This window comes from Zeugodacus cucurbitae, chromosome 2 (assembly GCF_028554725.1).
Source record: "Zeugodacus cucurbitae isolate PBARC_wt_2022May chromosome 2, idZeuCucr1.2, whole genome shotgun sequence".
Taxonomy (NCBI): Eukaryota; Metazoa; Arthropoda; class Insecta; order Diptera; family Tephritidae; genus Zeugodacus; species Zeugodacus cucurbitae.
In genome coordinates, this window is record NC_071667.1 from 49,516,809 (window position 1) to 49,540,416 (window position 23,608).

The 23,608-nt window shown below is 35.6% G+C and overlaps 3 protein-coding genes across 3 annotated transcripts; 1 reads left to right on the forward strand and 2 right to left on the reverse strand.

The window, feature by feature from the left end:
• The first annotated feature begins 10,154 nt into the window (after positions 1-10,154).
• LOC105215666 (tyrosine-protein phosphatase non-receptor type 23) lies at positions 10,155-23,575 on the forward strand. The gene is made up of 5 exons (XM_011189694.3): positions 10,155-10,459; positions 22,130-22,299; positions 22,373-22,643; positions 22,704-22,967; positions 23,032-23,575. Exons 1-5 carry the CDS (start codon positions 10,451-10,453, stop codon positions 23,383-23,385), a joined length of 1,068 nt encoding a protein of 355 aa, XP_011187996.1. The 5' UTR covers positions 10,155-10,450; the 3' UTR covers positions 23,386-23,575.
• Positions 15,680-17,094, reverse strand: LOC114804388 (odorant receptor 67d-like). Its single transcript, XM_029042530.2, has 4 exons — positions 16,276-17,094; positions 16,030-16,219; positions 15,803-15,958; positions 15,680-15,733 (listed from the first exon to the last, which is right to left on the reverse strand). Exons 1-4 carry the CDS (start codon positions 17,034-17,036, stop codon positions 15,680-15,682), a joined length of 1,161 nt encoding a protein of 386 aa, XP_028898363.1. The 5' UTR covers positions 17,037-17,094.
• On the reverse strand, positions 18,098-19,926 carry LOC114804387 (odorant receptor 67d-like). Its single transcript, XM_029042529.2, has 4 exons — positions 18,902-19,926; positions 18,654-18,843; positions 18,422-18,577; positions 18,098-18,344 (listed from the first exon to the last, which is right to left on the reverse strand). The coding sequence occupies exons 1-4, from the start codon at positions 19,660-19,662 to the stop codon at positions 18,285-18,287; spliced, it is 1,167 nt and encodes a 388-aa protein (XP_028898362.2). The 5' UTR covers positions 19,663-19,926; the 3' UTR covers positions 18,098-18,284.
• Positions 23,576-23,608: the final 33 nt, after the last annotated feature.

Below are 23,608 nucleotides of genomic sequence, written 5' to 3' on the forward strand. Positions count from 1 at the left end.
CCGATTGTATCGGGTGATCCAAGTAAATGTCCTTTAAAGAGTGTACACGTAGACCGTGGAGAGTCGATTCGGCATCGTTCTCAGTAACTTCGACTGACGTATGGAACGACGTGGCGCTTTTTACGTCGAGATCTTAATGAAAGCGTACAAAATACAGCTTGAGCAAGAACTGAAGCGGCTCCCTACCCAAGCAACATCACTTCGGTCAATGGGCTCTGAGAATAATTCCAAGAAGGTCCGACGTTTTGGAGCCAAATTCTGTTCAGCGATGAGGCCCATTTCTGACTCAATGTGAATTTCTCCTTCTTCTTCTTCTTCTTCTTGACTGGCGCAGCCACCGCTTACGCGGTTATAGCCGAGTCCACAACAGCGCGCCACGCATCTCTCCATTTGGCAGTTTGGCGCAAATTGGTAATACCAAGCGAAGACAGGTCCTTCTCCACCTGGTCCTTCCATCAGAGTGGAGGTCTTTCTCGGCTTCCACCAGCGGGTACTGCATCGAAAACTTTCAGAGCTGGGGCACTTTCGTCCATTCGAACATGACCCAGCCAGCGTAGCCGCTGTCTTTTTATTCGTTGGACTATGTCTATGTTGTCGAACAACACATGCAGCTCATCATTCCATCTTCAATGGGTATTTAAACAAGCGAAATTGTCGCATTTGGACGAAGAGCAACCTGAACAGATTCAAGAGCTCCAGAAAAAACAACGGTTTGATGTTCTTTGTGAGCCGTTGGAATCATCAGTCCATATTTCTTTAATAATGATGCCGGTGAGAACGTATCGTGTGATATCACACCTTTAGACTTTTTCCTGTGAGGATACATATGTAAAGCCTAGCAGCAAAACATCACGCATGTCATTTTCCAGTTACCAGTCGAAATGTTCGAACGAGTCATAGAAAATTGGACTCAACGATGGACAATATGAGACGTAGCCGGCCAACATTTCAAAGAGATGATTATCTGATGATTAAAAAATAAATGCGAAAGAATGTTCTTCCGAATGAGAATAAACATTTCTCATTAAATTTTAATATTCTATGTTTTTATTAATTAAAAAAGTGGGAAATCTCCAAATGTGTCATGCTTTATTTCATTCCACTTGACTTAGATGAACTTTGACGTTCCCGCTCGATTTTCAAAACCACTTTCAATGGAACGTAAAATTTCATTCCAACAAGATCTAGAGTCTCGATTTTTGCTTCTCGGAATAAATAAAACCCAAAATAACGTGGTATAAAACTATTTTGATCTTAATGACTTGATGAATTCTGTACGTATGTGGATTACACTCCTCGGTTGGAGAGAAGACAAGAGTAAGAGAGTAATCGTTTGGTATAATATTAACATATTTCCTGATATTCGTACAAGGGTGCTAGGGGAACGTATGGATCGATATATAATATATATGTATAATAAGTATGTATGCGGAGTGACTCTTTTCTTCCGTAAACTGAGCACTGGGAAATATCTGGATCGATTTCACAAATATATAGATCTCCTCCACATATCAGATGTAATTAACACACCAAGCAGTGTTTCGGAAAATATTGAAAAATACTACTAGGTTGACAGCCCTTAGCTGCATATATATCTAGGGTATTTGGATTTGTTTCGGTGTCTTTATTAAAACCTGAGTTATGTATTATGTGGTTTGATAAGGTGATGAATGGTCAAAGACTAACTTACATTATGATATCTTAACTTTTTTCTAGTTAAGCGTTTTGTATAATTTTGATATTATTTTATACTTAAGCCGAGTTTAATTTAATGAAATAAAAAGTATAAATAAATAAATCAAAATATGGGCGTCGACTTAATAATTTTATATATTTTATAAATTATAATTCACAAGCACAATTAAATACGGCAACCAGCTTTCATACCATGGATGGCTACCACTTTATTATATTCCAGTTTAGCTAAACATATTTATAAGATGTGGCAACAGTGTCTGCAAATCTAGTTCATGTTTACGTATGTTCATGTATGTACGGCCTTTTATAAATAGAAGCAAATTATTCAGTTAGATTGGAATTTTTTGAAAGAAAAAAATTCTCGTTTGCTCCACTTTAGTGCCACTTACGACAATTTTACTTTCGATTGCAATTGGCCAGAGCAGGAAAAAGAATTATTAATGCGGCTAGTAAGACATATATGTACTTGCATATGGTATGCATGTGTGTGAGTGTGCACATACCTAAATGTGTGGACTAGAATGAATTAGAGTCCGGCATGCCAGTGTGTATGTATATTTATGTACGCATGTGTAAATCATTCTGCTTATAGAGTTACTGGTTCTGTGGGTGCGGTGGGCTGTTGCCATGCGCTTGAGGTTTTCGGACCTACATATGTGCTTATGTGAATGTGAACGAGTGTGTGCAAGTACATAACATAACTATTTACATTGACTACTTTTGCAATTTGTACAAGTTAACTGTGCTTACGTTTCTTAATTTATATACATAACTTATGTATTTTTATACTCTCGCAACAAAAGTTGCTAAGAGAGTATTATAGTTTTGTTCACATAACGGTTGTTTGTAAGTCATAAAACTAAACGAGTTAGATATAGCGTTATATATATCAAAATGATCAGGGTGAAAAGTAGATTTGAAATCATTGGGACCGTGAGATCATTCCGGTTGCTTTGGAAATGGGCAAAACCGAAAAAACATAAAGTGTCATATCTAAGCCATTAATAAAGTTATAAAAGTAAAATATTTAACAAAGGATCGCACTAGGAAGGGGCATATTTAGATGTAATTTTTTTGGGAAAGTGGGCGTGGCCCCGCCCCCACATTGGTTATTTGTATATATCTCGCAAACCAATGAAGTTATATAATCTAAACTTTCTACAGTCGATTCTCCTACGTAAATAATCGGATAATAATCAGCCCACCTCCCATACAAAGGTTAGGTTGAAAATTACTGAAAGTGCGTTAACTCACTAACGAATAAAGTCAGAAACACCAAATTTTACATAAGAAATAACAGAAGGAAGCTGCACTCAGATTTTTTTACACTATGGAAAATGGGCGTATCATCGCCCACTTATGGGTCAAAAACCATATCTCAGGAACTACCCGATCGATTCGAATGAAGTTCGGTATATAATATTTTCTTGAAACTCTGATGACACGTGTTAAAAATGGATGAAATCGGTTCACAACCACGAAAACTTCTCATATAACTCAATTTTGAATTCCATCTTATTCCTTCACTTAATAATGTATACATAAGGAACCAATGAAGATAGCGGAATAAAACTTTACACACATACTGCATATCATCTCTGGCTTCAAGGCCGCAGATATCGAACATGCTGAACTCAGCGTCTTAGGGTAATTTTTCACCGAAAATATCGGTAAATCTCTCAGATATCCCAATTTAATTCAGAAGAAATCGTTTTCTTCTAATAGTGTGTCTCTATACCAGAAATGGTTAAAATCGGGTCATAACTTCCCCTAGCTCTCATATACCTAATTATAGGATGTTCTAATTGGGTCAAATTGTGTGTTATCTTAATAAAAATATATCAATAAATTGCGAGAGTATAAAATGTTCGGTTGCACCAGAATTTAGCCTTTCCTTACTTGATTTAATATACTATGGATATGTGTACGAGTATCGCTCTATGTGTATTAGTATTATGCATAAACTTACAGTTTGGCCTATTTCCTCAATTTCTGATATAAATCTAAAATCGTTTGTAATATTTTCTAAACGGGCCCAAGAATAATTGTCGGCACGGAAAGCTATATTCAGCTCTTTCTACTAGAAGGACATGATGGTAGCAATACGAAACTCCCAATTAAATACCTACTGTTACTTTAGTCTTTACTTTTTTATGTTTCCAACACACTCAGAGCTCACATGGATGGTCTGCTAACAATAATTGAATTTACCGACGCCTATTTTATACCACAATTTTGAAATTCGCTTTACAATCTATAAATTAAGCACCAGTGAAGATACTACAACTAAACTTTGCATAAACACATATGTATTTCTAGTGTGGCATAGCTCGTCTATCAGATATCGGACACCAAGACCTCCATGCTTGTGGCTATATGTTTACCGAGTATATGGATAAATCTTTCAGATATTCTGTGATTGCGATTCTTCGAATAGTGAGCGTCTGGGCAAAATCAGGTCAATATTTCCTCTACACCCCATAAATCTTCTATTTGGGTTTCAAACTTCCGGTGAAATTTTTCTGTATATATAGGCTAATGTGTGGAATATTTTATCAAAATAAAGTGAATGTATAATCTTAGATACAATATAGCTTGGTAGCAAAAATAGTTGAAATCGGTTCAGGAATTACCTCAGGCTCCACACACTATATATGTATGTATATTGAATTTCGTTGTTCTAGTTGAGTTTACGCCGAATATTGGGGACGAATTGTATGTTATCTTAATAACATTAAATAAATTTATTACGAAAGTATAAAATGTTCGGTTACACCCGAAATTAGCCGTTCTTTATTTAGTCTGATGTACGGCAATGGGTAAAATTCTAAAAACTCAGACTTTTGAGGCTTCTTATAGAGCTCCAATAGCGTCAAGTCCTACAAACACTTATTTATTAAACGGTTCTCCTCATAGCCATATGTATGTAAATACATATAATTATAACTGTCATCCTGTGTACCGAGTTCACTACACTGTTGACGCGTGCCAAGGAAAACGAATTTGCAAACATGTTTCACTTACATACACATACATACAAACACCCAGTACGCTGAATAGCGCTAATTAATCGATTTATATTTTATTACATTAAATTACGAGTCAACTCAATCAATATTGAATTGCTGAAGTGTTTTAAGTGTTCAAGTGCGCCACTCGCTGTACTCTTACGATCCATACACATATACATAAATGTAGATATGTATATACAGTATACAAAAGAGTGTGTTTCATTAAATTATCAAACAGAAAATTTAACAATAAAAAATCCACTTAAACCCTTCAGGAATTATGGATTAATTTGAAAGGCGTTGGCATATTCAATTTCTTCAGCTTTATATTTCAGTGTTCAACCATTATTTCACATTTCGTGTTTGTTGTCAAAATAAGTGTGTAAAGTTTTCAGGGACTTACTTAGCTACCGGCGTGTCTTATTACGCTCAGACGCAATTGACGTAATTCGCCATTTGGAGCAATGAGTTTTTGTTTTCCTTTACGCTGCGTCAACTCTGGGTCAACAATGCGTTATGCTATGTAATACTGCGTACCTACTCACGTACCTAGTACTCGTACAAACATTCACACATTCATGTAATCTGCAAATTGTTGATAAACTGGCGCTTACGCTTGAAAAATTGTTACAGCTAAAGCTAATGCTTGATAAACCAGTTTGCAACCGCACGCTGCTCGGTTTATTAGCCGTCTACATGCGCCGTTACCTATCTACCCGTTCAGCCGACTATTGACGGATTCACTGTCTGACTTCCATGCGGGCACTGGGCTTACATGAGCTTTAGAATTCTCCAGCGGCATACACAAAGTGTGACTTGCATTTTCCGTGTTGATATTTTCCGTTACACTTTGGCTTTCAATGGCCGTCAACGCTTTTGGCCATATTTGATATATTATATGTGCCTCGGCTGGCAAGTGTCTTTTTTCTCAGTTGGAAGAGCATGCAGCGAATGCACTTATTTACTTATTTGCTAAGCGTAAATATACGCGCATCGCTCGTTATCTTTGGTTAGTGCGTTCATTTTTTCTCCCATACATATTTCATTAGCGTGTGACAATTTTGATCGGATCGGATCGAATGGCCAAATGTAACGGAGTCATGTCAACAGCCGTTAGTAGTATATGTATGTAGTTACAAATGTTTTGATTTAGCAATTAAATGCAGTAATGCTATTAGGAATTTGCTTTTCGCTTATGCTCTTTGAGAGCGCGTTCGCTCTTATTTGAAATCTTTTAATTGGCCGTTAATCAATTCAATGCCTTTTACTTTGATTTACCTGTTCGACTGGAAATCATTTTTACCAAATGCTATTAGTGTACCTTTCTTTAACATTTTGATACGCATTAGCGCGCTAATTTCATTTCAGCCATGGCCTGAAAAGTTGTTGTGACTGGAAAGCAATGAAAATGAAAGTTTAAATATTTTAGTATTTAAAATATGGAAAATAACACCAGGAATTACGTGCAATTCCTCTAGTTTAATTTTGCTGTAATGTACAAAAATTTAAGCCAATGTAATACAATATAATATATTTTTAGTAGATTATGGGGCATCTTTTTATGGACCATAAGTACGGGTATCAGCCGTATTCGTCTTTAACCACGTTCGTCTGTTCCACAGGAGGATGGCAACAAGGCGTATCAGTTAGACATAGTATGTAGAACCTTTGTTCGGACCAACTTCTATATTATATCTTCGATAACAGCTATCATAAGCCATAAATTATAAGCTTCCGAGCGTATTTCCGCTGCTATTTCCATGCATAAATCTTTTTATGACACATACGAGGGCTGCTACATATATTTTTGGCCTAATAATGAAAATAGGAATATTTATCAACGAAAATGGTGTTATTGTTTTTCAAAATATTCTCCATCAAGATTTATACACTTTTGCATGCGCTCAAACCAATTTTCGAAGCACTTTTATTGAGCCTTTTTTTGAGCGATTGTCAAATTGTGCGGGATCCAACGAGAACAAACCTTTTTTACGGCCAGGTGTTCATGCAATATCGAATGTATGCTGGTGGGAGAAATGCATAGGCATGCCTCTATCTGAAGGTATGTTACATGACGGTCTTGCATTATCAGTTCGGTTGTACGTAGGGTTTGGGCAAGGATAAAGGGATGTCCAACTTATTCCAGTGTGAGAGCGCCTCAAAATTTGCGTTTTTTATAACATTTTGCATTGTTACCAGATCAGACAAAATACTAATTTTTGGACATTTAAATTAAAATAATTAAAAAAAATAATTGTTATATACTTAACGCTTAATAAAATACTAACTATTTAAATCTCTGTTAGCGATATTATGGTATATTAAAACAACTGTTTTCGAACTTTCAGTTATAAATAAAGTGAATTAATATGTATCAACTGGCAATTGAACATTTTTTTTACTATTTTCCATGGAAAATTAAATTCCCGATGCTGCAGATCACAAACATTTTTTCAGGTTCCTATAAGTGATCTTGCACGGCTGTTTGATATTGCGCTCTCACTTCCAGTGAGATGAGAGTTGTACATATCTTTATCTCTGGTTTGGGACCCACCACTTAAAAAAACCTCCCCAATAAAAGGTCTCCTGTCATCAAACAAACAGTCGGCCTACCTAGGCACCAGCATCAACACCAATAATAATTTCAGCCTTGAAATCCAACGCAGAATCACTCTTTCCAACAGGTGTTACTTTGGATTGAGTAGGCAATTGAAAAGTAAAGTGGTCTCGCGACGAACCAAAATCAAACTCTACAAGTCGCTCATTATTCCTATTCTGATGTATGACGCTGAAGCGTGGACGATGACAATATCCGATGAGACGACTCTTGGGGTTTTCGAGGGAAAGGTTGTGGCAAGATTTATGGACCTCTAAACATTGGCAACGGCGAATACCGCAGAGGATGGAACGATGAGCTTTACGATTTATACGACGACATTGACATAGTCCAGCGAATAAAAAGACAGCGGCTACGCTGCCTAGGTCATGTTGTTCGGATGGACGAAAGTGCTCCAGCTCTGAAAGTGTTCCATGAGGAGGAAGCTGCGGAAGAGGACGACCTCCACACCAGATAGTGACTCAACTTTGTAAGAGCACCCTTTCAAGATGGACACTGACAACGGAAAATACGTCATATTTCGCAGTTTTTATTCGATAAAAGAATATATAAATAGTGTTTATGGTCTTAAAACTGTAACTGCCAATAATGCGATTTCATATTTTTCTTTCCCGTAATTTTCTTATCAAATATGCACCACGATCTGGAAGACCAATTGTCTTCTGCGAAACGCAGTGAATCGCCAAAAAATTGATCCATTTTCGAAACAGGTGGGGATGAACTTACCACCACGTCAATCGAAAACGAATTCGCAGTGAATTGGAAACGGTGGCCAATCCAGAATTGGCGGCCAGGAAGGTTTTTCCATGTGTTTGGTTGTATTGGGACGAAATCATACACTATGAGCTGATCCTCTTCGGCCAAACCGCCTGAAAGAAGTAATCGCCTAGAAGCGGCCATTTTGACCAATAGGCGATGAATTGTGTTCCATCAGTACAAATTATTTCTTTTATTTTATATGGGCTGAAAAGTATTTCTCCTAATTACTGAAAAAATTTCCATTTAATGAAAATATGAAATTATTTTCAACACGATGTCTATCTATTACCACCATCTTCATTTATTCGAGTGAAATAATTTTCTATCGAACCTCTTTTTTTTAGTATATTATATATAAGAGGAAATAGTCACTGGAGATATACGTTGGGTGGTGAGCTAATTTTCAGGACTTTTCTGTCGTTACTGTTCCTTGTGGCCTTCATGTACGATGTTAAACAATGTTTCTTCAATACTAGCAGTTCACTTTTTTTATTGTAAACCAAATTACCGGAGCTAACTTTACTTTGGAATCAATATGCGATAAATTTTTTACAGCGTTATGGTTAAGGATAGCATATTGTGATGTGATCTCTCTAAAATCATATCTCAATAGAGACTAAAATATTGTAACATTTTGTTGTAAATTTATGTGTCATTGTGACGATATGACAAAGTAAATGTATTTTATTTACTTTATAACTATAAACTACGTTTTTTAATTTTACAGTTTCCTTTGTAGTATTTTACCGTTTTCGATGAAATATTTGAATTAAACGTTTAATTATATCCGGTAATAACAACCATAAACGGTAATTATTATTTACCTAATCTTGTTTAGCAACCAATGTTATTACAACAACTTCATCTTATATTAGAGAGTAATTGTCCACAATTAGCAAAATTTTGCTAATGTTATATAAGCGACACAATAAAAGTAATCGTACTATTATTACGCATAGAAAGGTTCAACTTTCAATCGAACGCATTTCTTGAAACCACATAATTTGGTGAGTCAAATGGTTAAATGCAAAGTTATCGAAAAGGAAAATAACATAAATACTTCATTCACATGCTCCAATTAATTACGAAATTTATATAGTACATAATTGATCGTTGAGCTGCAAAAAGATCAGTGAGGTTAAATATGAAATGCCTACACCAAGCGGTATTCGTGTAAAAGCTCACCAACACGCAGAGTGTGTCACACAACTGACATAACTCAAAATAATTATGTTTTGATAATTAATGTGAAAAAAGCTAAACTGATGATATTTAAATTTTCGTTTGGGGGTTCTTGAGAGCTTTCAAAAACATATTTTCAGTCGATAGCAATTTACAAAAATCATAACTAATTTAGTCGTTAATAAACATTTTAAAAACGTCAAAGAGGTCAGAAATACATAATTTCTTTAAAAATTTCAATACCGTGTGAGTATAAATATTATAATATAAAAAAGTATTAAAACATCATTATCTATTTAACCCCTTTTTGCTGCAATCATACGTGTTAAGCAAGATTACTCACATGCAAAAACAATTACTCCTGAGTCCGCCTTATATAGAGATTATAATTCTTTCGCACTTTGGAGCGCAGAAAAGGCATGTGCTCACCAAAGTCACTTATTCACCATAGCATGAGCTGAAACTTCTTGAAGTAAGCTCAGCGATATGCACCCGAATGAATGCTTAAGTTGGTGAGTGATCGTACAATTGCAAGTTTTTGCAAAACTTTAAAATCACGGCTTTGTAAAAACCAGCTTTGTCGCTGCGACTAGCCGATAGTTGGCTCTCATGATGGTGTTGAAGTTTTCTTGCTTTTGTGCATGCGCACAATCTACACTCGCGCTCTTAACTTTACCACTGATGTGGCGCTGCTGCTCGCGTCGCAATGGACATGCAACACAACTGAGCTTTCAATTATCAAGCTATTCATCTTGTTTACTCTGCATGAAGTAGCCTGCTCCCCTAACGCCACCGCTGCGCTTTCAACGCTTACGTCTGTCCGCGCGTATGATGCTTTCGTCGTTTGTGGTCTTTGGGGTTGGTGGTTGGTATAAAAAGGCCCAAACCACTTTGTAGCGGTTCAGTTGAAAGACGCGCTTAATACAAATAAAGACATTACCAAACGGGGCATGGTCAATATCGTTCGAAGTGCAGACCACCGCCATAGTTACAGTTATAAGTTATTTTTTGTTGTATGAATACAATTTGACAGATAAAGTAAAAGCGTGAAGTTGACAAATAACAGTCACAACTTCAAATTAGAACAATAAAAAATAAAGTTAAAATTGTAATTGTGAGCAGACGGAATTCCCTATAAATATTGTTGTGACCCGATCGACAACAGAATCTACCCAGTGCAACGATGAATGCGGTATGTAACAACAAAAACATTAGCAGTTACGACTACTGAAATAGAAATATTATAATGTGGTTATATGTAAAACTACAAAAACAAAAGTGCATATAAAGTCATTTCAATAAAAAATAAAAAGAACAAAAAATGTGGACGAGGGAAAAACGGATAACTTGTCTTGCTGTCACAGCTTAGCTTTGCTTAGTCTCGAGTTGAATTGTCTGCTAAGCTAACTATATTTGAACACTGGAGTATTGTTAGTTTATAGCGTAATAAGTGTGAAAAGGTTAAAGTTGAAGTCGTAGTTAGTTGTCATAACAATTTTGAACGTTTCGATTCTTTAACAGTTGGACGTGACCCCACCAATTAACTAATTAGCTTATTACTATAACTAAATATTTTAAGATTCTTGTATGTTCTATATATTCTATTATATATATATATATAGAGAACACCTACTATAAGAGTGCACAAAAAAAATTAAAATTTATTGCAAAAAGTTTTCATAATCTTAAACATTATCATTAAACCACTTCTCTCAGTTTGCAAATGGCAAAATAGCCTTATTAAGTCATTCTATATCTGGCTTTATATACTATATTTTATAAAGCAGCAACTCCTAACCAGTTTTGCTTTCTCGACATATGTAAATATATACAGCTTAGTATTATTTAACACAGAACTAATCTCTGGTTAGTTAACTTCTGTTGAGTATTACCCTCGATTATCGAGGTGTAACAAAGGATTTATAGTATGTAGGGAACAGCCATAGAACCTAACCAATTATTCCTGAAAAGAGATAGTTCTTATCCAATAGAAAGAAAGAAGTATCTCTCTTTTCTTGTTCTAATAGATTCAATAATCGATATTATTATGCTGATGTTGATTTAATTAAAGAGTCATTAATTGAGCTGTTAGAGGTATAGAGAAATTACACATTTAAAGCAAGGTTTAGATATGGTTAATAACCACGAGTACTATTTAAACAATGTGGACTTAAACCAGGTCATTGTTACCACTGGTACTGGGCTAAGTTAACTTAAAAATTAAAGTTATAAACACATCAGTTATTAGAGGATAATCTCGTTTATAGATCTTCAAATCATAGCTATCAATGTCGCTTAAGAGAGAGAGAGATAAATGAGAAGTTGACATGAAGTCGATATTTAAGGGATCTTAATTTTTGGAATCAAAATACTGCGCAGTTGCGAGGTCTTTTTGGCCCACAGTGGATTGAAAACGGTCTTTACAGCTACAGCCGCTTAGTAAGGCTCATTTCTCCGCGGTCTTACTGGTCATTGCCCAATAAGCACACATGCGGTTAGGCTAGGGTTCGAGTCAGACACTAGTTGCCAAAGCTGTTTGGAGGAAGGCGAAGAGGAATCGTCCAAGCCCAACCTCCTTCAATTTCCAACATTCGCTTGACTTAGGTTCAAACACCTCGGCAGGCATAACTTTGGCGAACTGGAATCGACATTAATCAACTTAAGAACATTATTATAGAGTCCAAGCGCTTTGTCGCATCATAAGGGCCTTAGTGATCCATTAGGAGTTTTCCGGGCGGACAGTCGAATCTGTCTATGTGAGATTTTCTGCATCTGCGGAGATCTACCCCTTAACCTAAGCTAATCTAACCCATTATAATTGACTGATTTGGTTACATTGATTCGTCAGCCACTCCCTTGGAAGAAGTACATCGAGAGTTCACGAATGATTTTTCTGAAGTTTGACACCAACACCAATTGATTGTGTGAGAAAATTCTTCTTTTTTTTGTTTTAGTAATTAATGTATTATTTTAGCCGTGATTGATTTCTGTTAACGTATTTGTTTTTGTTGCACCTCGCGAGTAACAACAGTCCTCATATCTTTTTGCTACAAAATTATTGGAATCTCATTAATGGATAACTAAATAATTTATAATTAGCCATAATATTAAACAATAAACTCGAAACTTAATTATAATAACCATATTTTAAGCTCATTATTTATATATACACACATTGAAGTACATACATATATATGTATATACGTGGGTACTTACGTAAATGGCAGTAGTTAGTTGAATTTCAACACAACTCGAATGCATTTTTATGCTACTCGAATAATGTCGTTGCAATTTTATTTCCCAGCAATACCGCCACGAAGTAAGCTATAATTTTGTATGCAAATTTACAAAGTGCTGTGTGAATTCAATATACGCTTGCTCACACACACACACGCACAAATACCACTCAGCAGCTGGTTAACACGGTCGCAGTGACTTAGTGCATTTATGAGTGACACATGCGCCATGAAGAGCGGGTTCGTTTCACAAAATAAGGAAATTATCGATTAATATTTTCTCTAGGTTGTCTTTAGCCAATAATTTATGCCAGAAATTATTATCGCATCTGGGACTTTCATACTTTTCCGTACTACACACTTTCGCTGAGATTTTTCCTGAACCAGCACTTCTAAACGATTCCTATGAAATGCTCAACAAAAGTGTGCGAAAAAACTCTGCATGCTCTCCCTAGCTATCAGTTATGCATTCGGTAACCCGTTACGTTATTTATATTTATTACATGTGCCGCCGCAGTCGTTAGATATTGTGGTTTGGACCACTGTCTGTCGATCGTTACAGTTTTTCACCTAATTTGCAAAACCGGAATGCTTTGCACCTACAATGTATGCACTCACATACATATTCATGTTTACACATACATACACGAAAATTGGAAAACTAGATAAGAAGTGCATTATATTCTCTTGACTCCATAAACCATCGTCTAACTGTGTTTCCAATTGGCATTAACGGTTCACTGGCTCTTCGTTGTAGACACAAGTTGCTTGGCTTGCATTATTTTACAGGTGATTTGTTGGAATGAGAAGCCCATAAGCATTTACATAGATTTAGTAGGAGTAATTAAATTTTGGAGAGTGTTCACTTTAATTACGTAACTCCATAAATTGTAATTTTTTCTTACATATACATATATATGTGAAGTATATAATTAAGAAGGTTTTCTAATTTTTTTTTAATTTTCTCTACAATAATTATTAAATAATACAAATCTTAAATAGTATAAATCGGAATAATTAAATACATTTTTTTAAGCCAGAACGAGAATTTTTTTTAGAAATATACCAGGCGGGTCGAAAAGTTCGAATCGAAAACTTAAAAAATTCCATAAAACAATTGCGGATGATTATAAAATGAAGTTGATCGATATAAGTGACATTCGAGGAACACATTCGAATTTCTACCGCACGCACTGTGTCGTCCGTATTTGGACCCCAAAGATTGCAATGGAAAGAAATAACCAAGACTGAGGTTTGCTTTGCAGCTTTATTGCACTTCAATAGAAGTATCGAAAGTATTGAAAGATCATAGAGACTCGTGTTCTAAAAAAATTCGTTAAACATCAAAAGAAATGCCCTTGACCTTGATTTTGTCGCTTCATATATATAAATATTTACTAGGATGTTTTGTTTCGGTTTAAATAATTTCAGTGATAGTCGTCAAAACAGTTGTTAAAGTAAATACAAGGCCTTTATATCCAGAGCTTTGGCAAATTCTAATGCAACGATTTACCAAAAGAAAGTTTCGAAATCAGTTAAATATTTTTGCAAATCTAGAGTTTCGTCGGACAAACATTGCCAAATCCCTCTCAGTAGAGACAGGTACAGGTAAAACTGATATTTGAGATACGAATTAGGAAGAGGTCTTGCAGATTCCCTTGCACCCAGAGTAATATACTGTCGGAACGTTTTTAGCTGAAGTTAGATTCACCGTTGCCGTCAATGATGATCACTACTTGTAAATAATTCTCGACTTTTTGGTTTTAACGACTACATTAATCGCCTAGATACGAAATGGTTAAAGAAAGAAGTTGCAACAAACCTTTCGACTTTCGAAACCATAACTTTTTGAGTTGCACTTTCTGTAATTAACTAATTTCAAGTCGTAGGTCTATCAATTGACCACTTAGGACTGATTGAATAATAATGCGTATTAAGAATGTTCTAAACGAAGTGTATAATTTTATGGTATGGAATTAGACGAAAATCTAGCATCCTTAAATTTTTCCGTTTCTCAAATAAATTCGATTTTATTGGCTTCAAGGTTCCTATCACCAAGAAGGTAGTAAGTGTATGTGGGTGGAGTATTCGAGTGGAGAGTTAGTTATATTAAAACGTGAATTGGAAGTCGTATATCATATAAATATATATTTATGTATATACATATATATCCTATATGTTAATCATTTTACTCACCTATGCAGTTGCATTGGCATGTAGAGTATAATTTAACATATCCAAAAATTGTACTAAGCGCTGCTAAGAGCATGCAACTCAATGCTGACGTGCATGACTTGCTAACTGGCTAATTGTAAGCATTTGGTCAGTAAATGGACGCGGTCTAGTGTTTGTTGTTTAATAGCCAAGGCCTTTAATGCAACACTATTGATTGTTACCAACTGACTAGCACAGCGCACTGCAGCTTTGGATAAGTGAAAGGTATTGGCAAGGCATACATGCCTATAATGGTGTGGCGTATATACATATGTATGCATAATTTTAATGAAAAAATCTTACTTCAGCACAAGAAACGTAAACAAAAGAAATATTAAATAATCCCCATGAAGTGTTTCTTTTGTAAAAAGCGTGCATGAATTTTCTACCAATTAGTATGAAGCTTTATAGAGCCAGTTAATGAATCAGTCTTCAATCAGTCAGATTTGTGGTCATAATATACATATGTATATGTATATAGTAGTATAAACAAACGCCAAATTATGACTGTCACTGATTAGTACTTATAAGAAAATAATAGTGGTGTTCTATTGGTTTTCTCATATGACAGAAGGAAATCAAGTAACAATTTTTTAATTTTTAATTAATTAGGATATTGATTTTATTTAATTCTTCTTAATACTTTTCGAGATAATTTCCTTTAAATGTAAAATTCTAAAAAAAATAATGAAGCAATAACCCTTTGTCGTTTCCTTCGTCCAAGAATCTGAACCACTCTCTGAAACAACTCCCATTTTCTCAAGTATAAAAAAAGAAATAATTTTCATTTCCGCCAAAAAGATTAAGATATTATAATAGATTTATGATATTACAATAAGCATTTAAATTAAATATTTTGCAGAAGAAAAATATATTTTATCGTTATGTATTTAAGCATTTTTCCTTCTAAATTAACAACTAATTAGTTTTGTGTACCAGTTAATGGCTTTAGATATTCAATTCTATTCATTAAACTGCATAACCATCATAACTAGGCTATAGATAGAGCGAGTGATCTACAAAGACAATGAAGATTTAAAATCAACTGAGCGTATTGATATATATTATTTCGTAATCGAATTTACCTTAAGAGCAGTGTTCACCGACAACGGCTCAATACCCGCTATAGTTATAAGGCGCGGCACCTGCGACTGCAAAAGCATTAAGCTCACTGTCTTCTGATCGCTAATATCCAAATCATACCAGTTGATATCGTAAATTCCATCGCAAAATTGATCATTCTGTGTGCAAACAAGAAATGAAAGATCTTACTTTGTTTAACCATTTATATACACATATAAATATTATATACACATGTCTCCACTCGTGTGCCCAAAATGCAATACATATATAACCAAACGAAGCAGACGAAAATATAGGGATAAGCGCCCGGCCAGTACTTCAGCATAATTATGAGCAATGTGCTCAGGATGCCCAATGTGGTGCACAATATGTGGGCGGTGATGGACCAGAAGAATATTTGGTTGCATTTATCATTAAAGCTAAATTTCTGAAAAATATATATTAAATTTTATAAAATAAATGGGTTATGTCTCACTCCAAATAGTACTGATGCCATTGTGCAATGTCGTTAATCAGTGGCTTTATACGTTTATCCTTATTATCTTGACGCAATATCTCATGAAGATCACCGACTTTCAGTGCGAAAATATCGTAAAAGAATATCGAGTGTGTTAGGAATAGAAAGACATACAAGTCGGCACCGTACAAACCGAAAGCCGCTACGAAAACGCACAGCAAATTGTAGCCAATTGTAATGAAATAGCCATGATCTGTGGCCACGTCGACATACGGCATTTGACACATAATTATTAGATGTCTTTCTCCCTTGAAGATGTATAAAAATATTGGCGCGATCAACGCCAGCAAAGAAGACAAGAAATATACTAAGGCACCAATAATTAGAATATTCTTCATGCTCTTGTTCCATTCAAATAATTTCGTCTCATATTTTTGTCCCACTGCTTGATATTTTTTGTAAATTTCCACAAGATCCATTGCCAGTTCGCGATATAATTTCGGATACAGCATAAGTGAGCAAAGTTTGATTGTGCCTTGAGCGGCACAACTGATCGGTGAGAATACATCCAGTAGCACGGTCCAATCGGTAGTGACGTCCTTATAGATTGAATATATTGAACACATGAAATTCCAAGCGATCGCCACCATAACAAAACCAATAACATAATTGAATTTATAATTCTCATCGATAACGTCTACACCAATTAAGCTGGAGCTTATGCGAATTATTTTCAACAATTTATGAAAATTGTCTGAGGGCCTTGTTTTAGTTTCCATTTTGCCATAAATTCTCTACAGCGAAGTATCTATGACGTCCAATGTTCTTGAAATAAAATTTTTTACTAAATCGTACGCTTACGATAATAGGTCTAACTAATACTGTATTGGTCGAATTCCCACGCCTGTCTGTCAGCATTTTTCGACATGCTAATAGAGTCATTAACACTTCATAGTTGTAAATTAATTGCGAAGGAAATGCTTTAATTGCGATTGCAAAAGTGATTTGCAGTGAAATGTTGCACGCATGTGCACGTGGCAAGATAAGAGGGATATTTTCCTTGCCTAACTAAGACACTGAAAGAGATTTTCATCTATCTTTATTTTAGTTAGTTTAGTTTGGTTTGTGTTGGTTAGAAAAAATGTTCAAAGATCAACACATTGATTTTTGTAGTTATATCGTTAATTTATGGGAACTGCCGAGCTGGCGCTCTAGTCGCAATCTCATCAGACTTGGACCGTGTTGGTACTCCACTATCCTCCTGCGTTTTCGCTTTGGATCTGTGGACCTCACCTGAGGTCTGTAGATGGTGACTAACGACCAGCACCCCTGTGGCATCATTTTGACCCTGAGTGTGAAGCAATGGTAGGAGTCCTTACTGGACACTGTCCAATGGCTTCTCAAGGCGTTAGGGTAAACATTTTGTTGTATGTCATTGTCAATGTTGTAAGGAAGAAGACGACACATCAAAACACATTTTCCTTCACTGTCTAGTTTTCGCCAGACTGAGGCTGAAATAACTCGTTATCACCAGATTCGGCGAACCGAATACAATACAAGATCGAGATATTTGATGAATGGATTTGAGGTGGATAGTACTATTCTGGACTCTGGTAATGGGATAAATCTCATAATCAAATCTTTAGTAATCATAACGAGCTTTAATATCAATAACCTATTTGTATAAAAATTATTTGGGAATTACCCAGGAGTATGACGTGTGTAAATTCTTTGAATTGTATCTTCGTGTTAGAGCACACCAAATGTTTTGTAAGATCCTGGAACTGGCATTTAATAATATTGACAAAAACATTTTAATATTTTAAATTTAAGACAAAATTGGACTATCAGCTATATCAAAATCGAGCAATAACTAAGTTCAATGATTCTGTGCTTTGAAAATACTAAATGTATCTCTTTATTTATTGAGTTCATTGTTGACCTTGAACTTGAAATTAGAAGCTGTGTAAATACTATTAGATCTGAAGAGTCATTTCACCTCCATGTCTACAAATCTTCCATAATATCTACTGTTTATTTTGGAAACGTAGTACCATCATAACCAAACTGTAAATTGTGCGTGTTATCTGCGAAAATTAAAAAAATTTATGTATTTTAAGACCATTTCATTCATCTTCAGCTGAGAGATTTGTTTTATGCTCACCTTGAGTGCTGTGCTAACCGATAACGGTTCAACTCCTGCGATGGTTATATTTTTTGGTGCCTGCGATTGCATTAGCATTAAACGTATGGTATTTTGATTACGCACATCTAAGGAATACCAGTTGATGTCGTAGATCCCAGTACAGAATCGATCGTTCTAGTGCCAGAGAATTAAACATATTATATTTAATACATTATGACTGTTTAATTAGATATTGGAAACACATATTTACATTGATTTCAACACGTGTACCAAGTATACAATACATATACAACCAGATAAAGCACACCAACAGATACGCATAGGCGCCAGGCCAATCCTTCAGCATAGCGATGAGTAGAGTGCTTAAGATACCCAGCGTGGTGCATATAATATGTGCGGAGATGGTCCAAAAGAAGAGCAAATTGCACTTATCATTAAACCTATGGTGGATTCAAATAACATATATTTAGACAGAAAACAATTAAGAGATGCACTCACTCCAAGTAATACTGATGCCACTCCACTATATCTTTCACCAATTTTGTTTGACGGTCTTCCTTATCATCTGCTTCTATCAATTTGTGTAGATCATCGATTTTCAGAGTTAATATATCGCGAAAGAATATTGAGTGTGTCAAAAAGAGTATTAAATACAAATCGCCAGCATATAAACCGAAAGCGGCTATGAAAACGCATAATGCATTGAAGGCATTGGTCACCCAATAACCATGAAACGTATCCACCTCGAAACCGGGCACCTGGCAAAGCAATATGAGGTGACGTTCACCCTTAAATATGTACAGCACAATCGGGGTGCATAAAATTAGCAACGCCGTGAGGAAATACACAATTGCGATTGCAATTAAGAGTTTTTTCATATTCGTATTCCATTCAAGCAGTTTCTCTTTGTATGCTGCTCCCAACTCTTGGTATTTCTCATAAATTAGACCGATGTCCAGTGCTAGTTTTCGATAGAGTTCTGGATACAATAGTACTGAAATCAATTTCACCATTCCTTGTGTGGTGCAGCTGACCGGTGAGAAAACATCAAGCAACACCGTCCAATCTGTCGCAATATATTTCATAATCGTATGCACCGAACAAAGGTAATACGCGCCAATGGCTACAATAACGACCATTGTGTTTAAGTTGATTTTGTAATCTTCAGCGATAATATCACAACCGATCCGGCGTGAGCAAAAACGTATAACCGAAAGCATTTTATAGTAAATGTCTGAGGGACTCGTTTGCCTTTTCATCTTTCCAGCGAGACTAAACTATTAGTAATACTGTTCCAGATGATGTTTCTATGTCTTCAACTGACTACAGATACTGTGGTCTTTTCTAATCCGTATGCCAGATTTAGCGAAACTTTAGTCCGTGGTTTGGTCACACTCTCACGGTTGTCTATTTATGATGTCTTGATAGAGTTATTTACGCTAAGTAATGGCATTATTTATTAATAAACACATTGCAGTGTAATTAAAATGTTAGAACTGTATCGTCAACGATGAGTTCTTACGCTGAAAGTAATAATTTGATGGTAAGTAGGAAATTAGGGAGTGAAGTGGTGGAACTCTATATAGGGTTAACAATATCATATATATTTTAGACAGGAATACAATTATTGCAATATATTTCCATATATATCTAGATCAGAAAGTATATTATATTCATGTTCTTCAGCAATGGATCAATTTATGCATAGTGGATATGAGTAAGAGAGAAATAGGTCTTCAACTTACGAAACCACATTATATTCGAAAACTACAGTATATCAACTATTTGATCATATATATTTCAAAATACAATATAATTTGTTCTTTTTTTTGTTAAAATAAACTTTTGAAAAAAAAGTTAAGTTCACTAAGTAGGCCTATGAAATGACAGTTAGTAATATATTGTTCTGCTATTGATGTTTTTATTTTTATTTTGTAATTAATAGTGGTGGAATCGGTAAATTCAAGTTTTTAGTAAAACGTGTGTATTTTATATTCTTCTTCTATGTGAAGAATGTGTCGGAAGTGTCGTCCAGTAAGATAATGATCCGAAACACACTTCTCGTATAGCTAAAGCTTGCAAAGAGATTTCTTCATAAAGGTAGTTGACCCAAATTCATTGAGGCAGTAATCAAACCAAAAGAGGTCATATTTAATATTTAGTAAAAAAATCTTGAATGTCAACCAATTGATCAAATGTCCAGCAGAGACATTTTTAACAATTCTTTGAAATGAAAAAATTGCTTGAAAAAATTTTCTGTTTTAATTCATTACCTTTAATTCTTTTGTATATGAAATAAAATTGGATTATCATAACAAATAAAAAAGTTGCAAACAAATACCTTTTTCTGGTACCCAGATGAGATCAAATAGTTGACATACTGTATATTAGTTCGGTTTTTAAATTGCCATTTTGTAGCATTGTAACGAAATATGCCGCGAAATAAAGTATCTAAATGTGTTAAGCATGAGATCGTAGCTTAAATTTCAAACAATCACCACTAAAACAAGACCAATAACATGATTGAATTTATCATATTCTTCGATAATGTCTACACCAATGAAGCTGGAATAATTATTATGAATTTATGAAAGTTGTCTGAAGGCCTTGTCCTACTTTGCATTTTGCAATAAATTTTATGGAGAAAAATGTATCCGACAAACAATGTTCTTGAAATAAAAGTTTTTACTAAATAATACGGTTAAGCCAATAGGTGTGCCTAGTATTGCATTGAGCGAATTCCCACGACTGACTGTCTTTCAGCATTTTTCGACATGCTAATAGAGTCATTAACACTTCATAGCTGTAAATTAATTGCGAACAAAATTTATTAATTGAGATTTTAAAAGTCACACAGGGAATTTGTATAAGTGGTTATGGGTGTGGGGTGATATTCAATCTGTACTATCGAAAGGTTAGGTAATCACAAAAAGTTATATGCATACATATATGGTATTCGTAAATTTTACACACCGAAATAATAGCATTATGAACCGATACATAGCATTATCAAGTCAATGACATGTCCTTGCCCTTTATAGCTAAGTGCAGTGAGAAACTATGGAATATGAATTCCCAACTCACCTATGCACTTACGAAACTCCTATGTAGAGTGCCTTTCTTTTGTGTCATTCAAAGGCTTTTGATTTCAATATATAACATTAGTTCCATATCTCACCACACAATTAACTGCGGTATTTGCTGTTAATTGATTGTTGTTATTCGAATCGTTTCCGGCAGCTTTAATAATAGTTTCTTCATATGAATTGCGTGCCTATTGTATTGCAAATAGCTACTCATATATTTAAGTATGCATGATTTATGGTTTGGCTTCTCATAACAACAATTTCTTGCAGACCGCTGTAGTATTGAATTCATTGGTACAATTACTTCTAGGTTCAATGAAACCAGCTTTATTACTACATTTGTTTTCCGCCCATAATGAACATAGTATTAAATATTGTATTAATGGTTTAATTACTTTTTTGCATCTGAAAACATGTTTATGCCAACAAAATTATGTAAATTTGAAGTGAACTTGCTGAGTCAAGTTTAAATAGGCATGTTCAGTCTTAAGGCTTCCTAGTTTAATATATAGCTTTAATGGTTTAATGATGCTAATAGTAAGCAGATTTGTGTTCAGCCTACGAAAATAATCCCTGTTTTGTAGTTTTTTGACATTTCAATTCTTTATAAATACTAATAATTGTTTTATTCTCATTGCAGTTACAGATATTTCTAGTTTTCACGCTGTTGTATGGCGTGGTTGTTGCACAAGACTATCAGGACTATCAGGAAAATACGCCACGTCCTGCACCGATAAGACTGCGCCCCAGCGCTGGTATTGCTGATGCACCACGACCCACACCTGTGCCTATACTGAAGCAAATAAATAAGTAAGTCCCAGTAACATATACACATTTCCACTTCAAACTCTACAACTTCAAACTCTACAATTGACACTTACAGACACAACGAAGATGGTTCCTATACATATGGTTATGAGGGCGCTGATGGTTCCTTCAAAATCGAAACAAAATTGGCGACCGGTGAGGTTAAGGGTAAATATGGTTATGTCGATGAGACAGGCAAAGTGCGTGTGGTGGAATATGGTGCCAATCAATATGGTTTCCAACCTTCCGGTGAAGGTATCACAGTAGCGCCACCTACTTTGGTCGATGAAACGCTCAAGGAGGAGCCGGAGTATGAGGATGAACCTGTGCGTCCGCAGAGACCTTACGTAAGTTAGCTCAGCAATTCTAATGCTAGTATGCTTCATAATTATTCGATTTATTTGTAGCGCCCACCTCGTCCACAACAGCCACGCCCTGCACCAGCGCCACGACCACAACCACAACCTCAACCACAATATCTACAATATGAGGAAGAACAAGAACAACAGCCGGAGCCACCACGACGCATACAGTACGCACCACCACCACAAGCTTCAGCCGCTCCAGCGCCACCAAGAATACAAGTGCCGGGTGCTCAACGTACTACTGATGTTTTATACTCTCCACTGCAACGCCCGGCACGTCCCGAACCAGACTTCTCACATTTGCAGGTATGTTATTTTCAATTAAGTACTGGATATCATTTTTGAAACTTTCGCTTTTTTTTGTTTACAGAACTTTGGTGACGGTCCTTCCAATGTGCGTGTTTCACGTCCTGTCTATGCCCCCGCGCCAGTTCAACCTGCACCCTCCAGCGCACGCGCCAATAACTTCCTAGGACCGCCGTCCGGTGGTCGCCCCATTCTGGAGCCTTCACAATTTGGTCCACCGCCACAGGCCCGCCCAGTACAGCAGTCTGCACCAGCGCCTCTACCTCGCTATCAACCACAGATCAACCACCAGCAACAGGCGCAAGGACGTGCCGGTGGTGGTGGTGGCGGCAGTTTATTGGACCAATTGGCGCGGGATTATGCTTTGCCACAAGGAAATGCTCAGCCTCTGCATGACATTTCATTTGGTTACTACTGAGAGAGTAGTCACTTTGGGTTCTGCTTAGTTGTTTAATCGTATGTAAATCTATATAGTAATTTAATGAGCCCCAAAATGAACTAATGTACCATCAATCATTGTAAAGTGTGGCCAATTTATTTCGAAAATTGTAATTTACAAATTACTTAAGTATAATTTCGACAAAATAAAAATGAAACAAAATACAAAACACGATTAATAACGTTTAATAAAATATAGGTTA

Excerpts from the sequence above, each read along its gene's own strand:
- LOC105215666 (XM_011189694.3), top strand. Across the intron at positions 22,300-22,372 it reads ATACTGAAGCAAATAAATAA|ACACAACGAAGATGGTTCCT; the intron begins GTAAGTCCCAGT and ends TGACACTTACAG. Across the intron at positions 22,644-22,703 it reads TGCGTCCGCAGAGACCTTAC|CGCCCACCTCGTCCACAACA; the intron begins GTAAGTTAGCTC and ends ATTTATTTGTAG.
- LOC114804388 (XM_029042530.2), bottom strand. The coding sequence starts at position 17,036 with ATGGAAACTAAAACAAGGCCCTCAGACAATTTTCATAAATTGTTGAAA. Across the intron at positions 15,959-16,029 it reads GCACACGAGTGGAGACATGT|AATGATCAATTTTGCGATGG; the intron begins GTATATAATATT and ends GTTTGCACACAG. Across the intron at positions 15,734-15,802 it reads CGGTGAACACTGCTCTTAAG|ATCACTCGCTCTATCTATAG; the intron begins GTAAATTCGATT and ends TTGTCTTTGTAG.
- LOC114804387 (XM_029042529.2), bottom strand. The coding sequence starts at position 19,662 with ATGAAAAGGCAAACGAGTCCCTCAGACATTTACTATAAAATGCTTTCG. Across the intron at positions 18,844-18,901 it reads TGGCATCAGTATTACTTGGA|GTTTAATGATAAGTGCAATT; the intron begins GTGAGTGCATCT and ends AATCCACCATAG. Across the intron at positions 18,345-18,421 it reads CGGTTAGCACAGCACTCAAG|ATAACACGCACAATTTACAG; the intron begins GTGAGCATAAAA and ends TAATTTTCGCAG.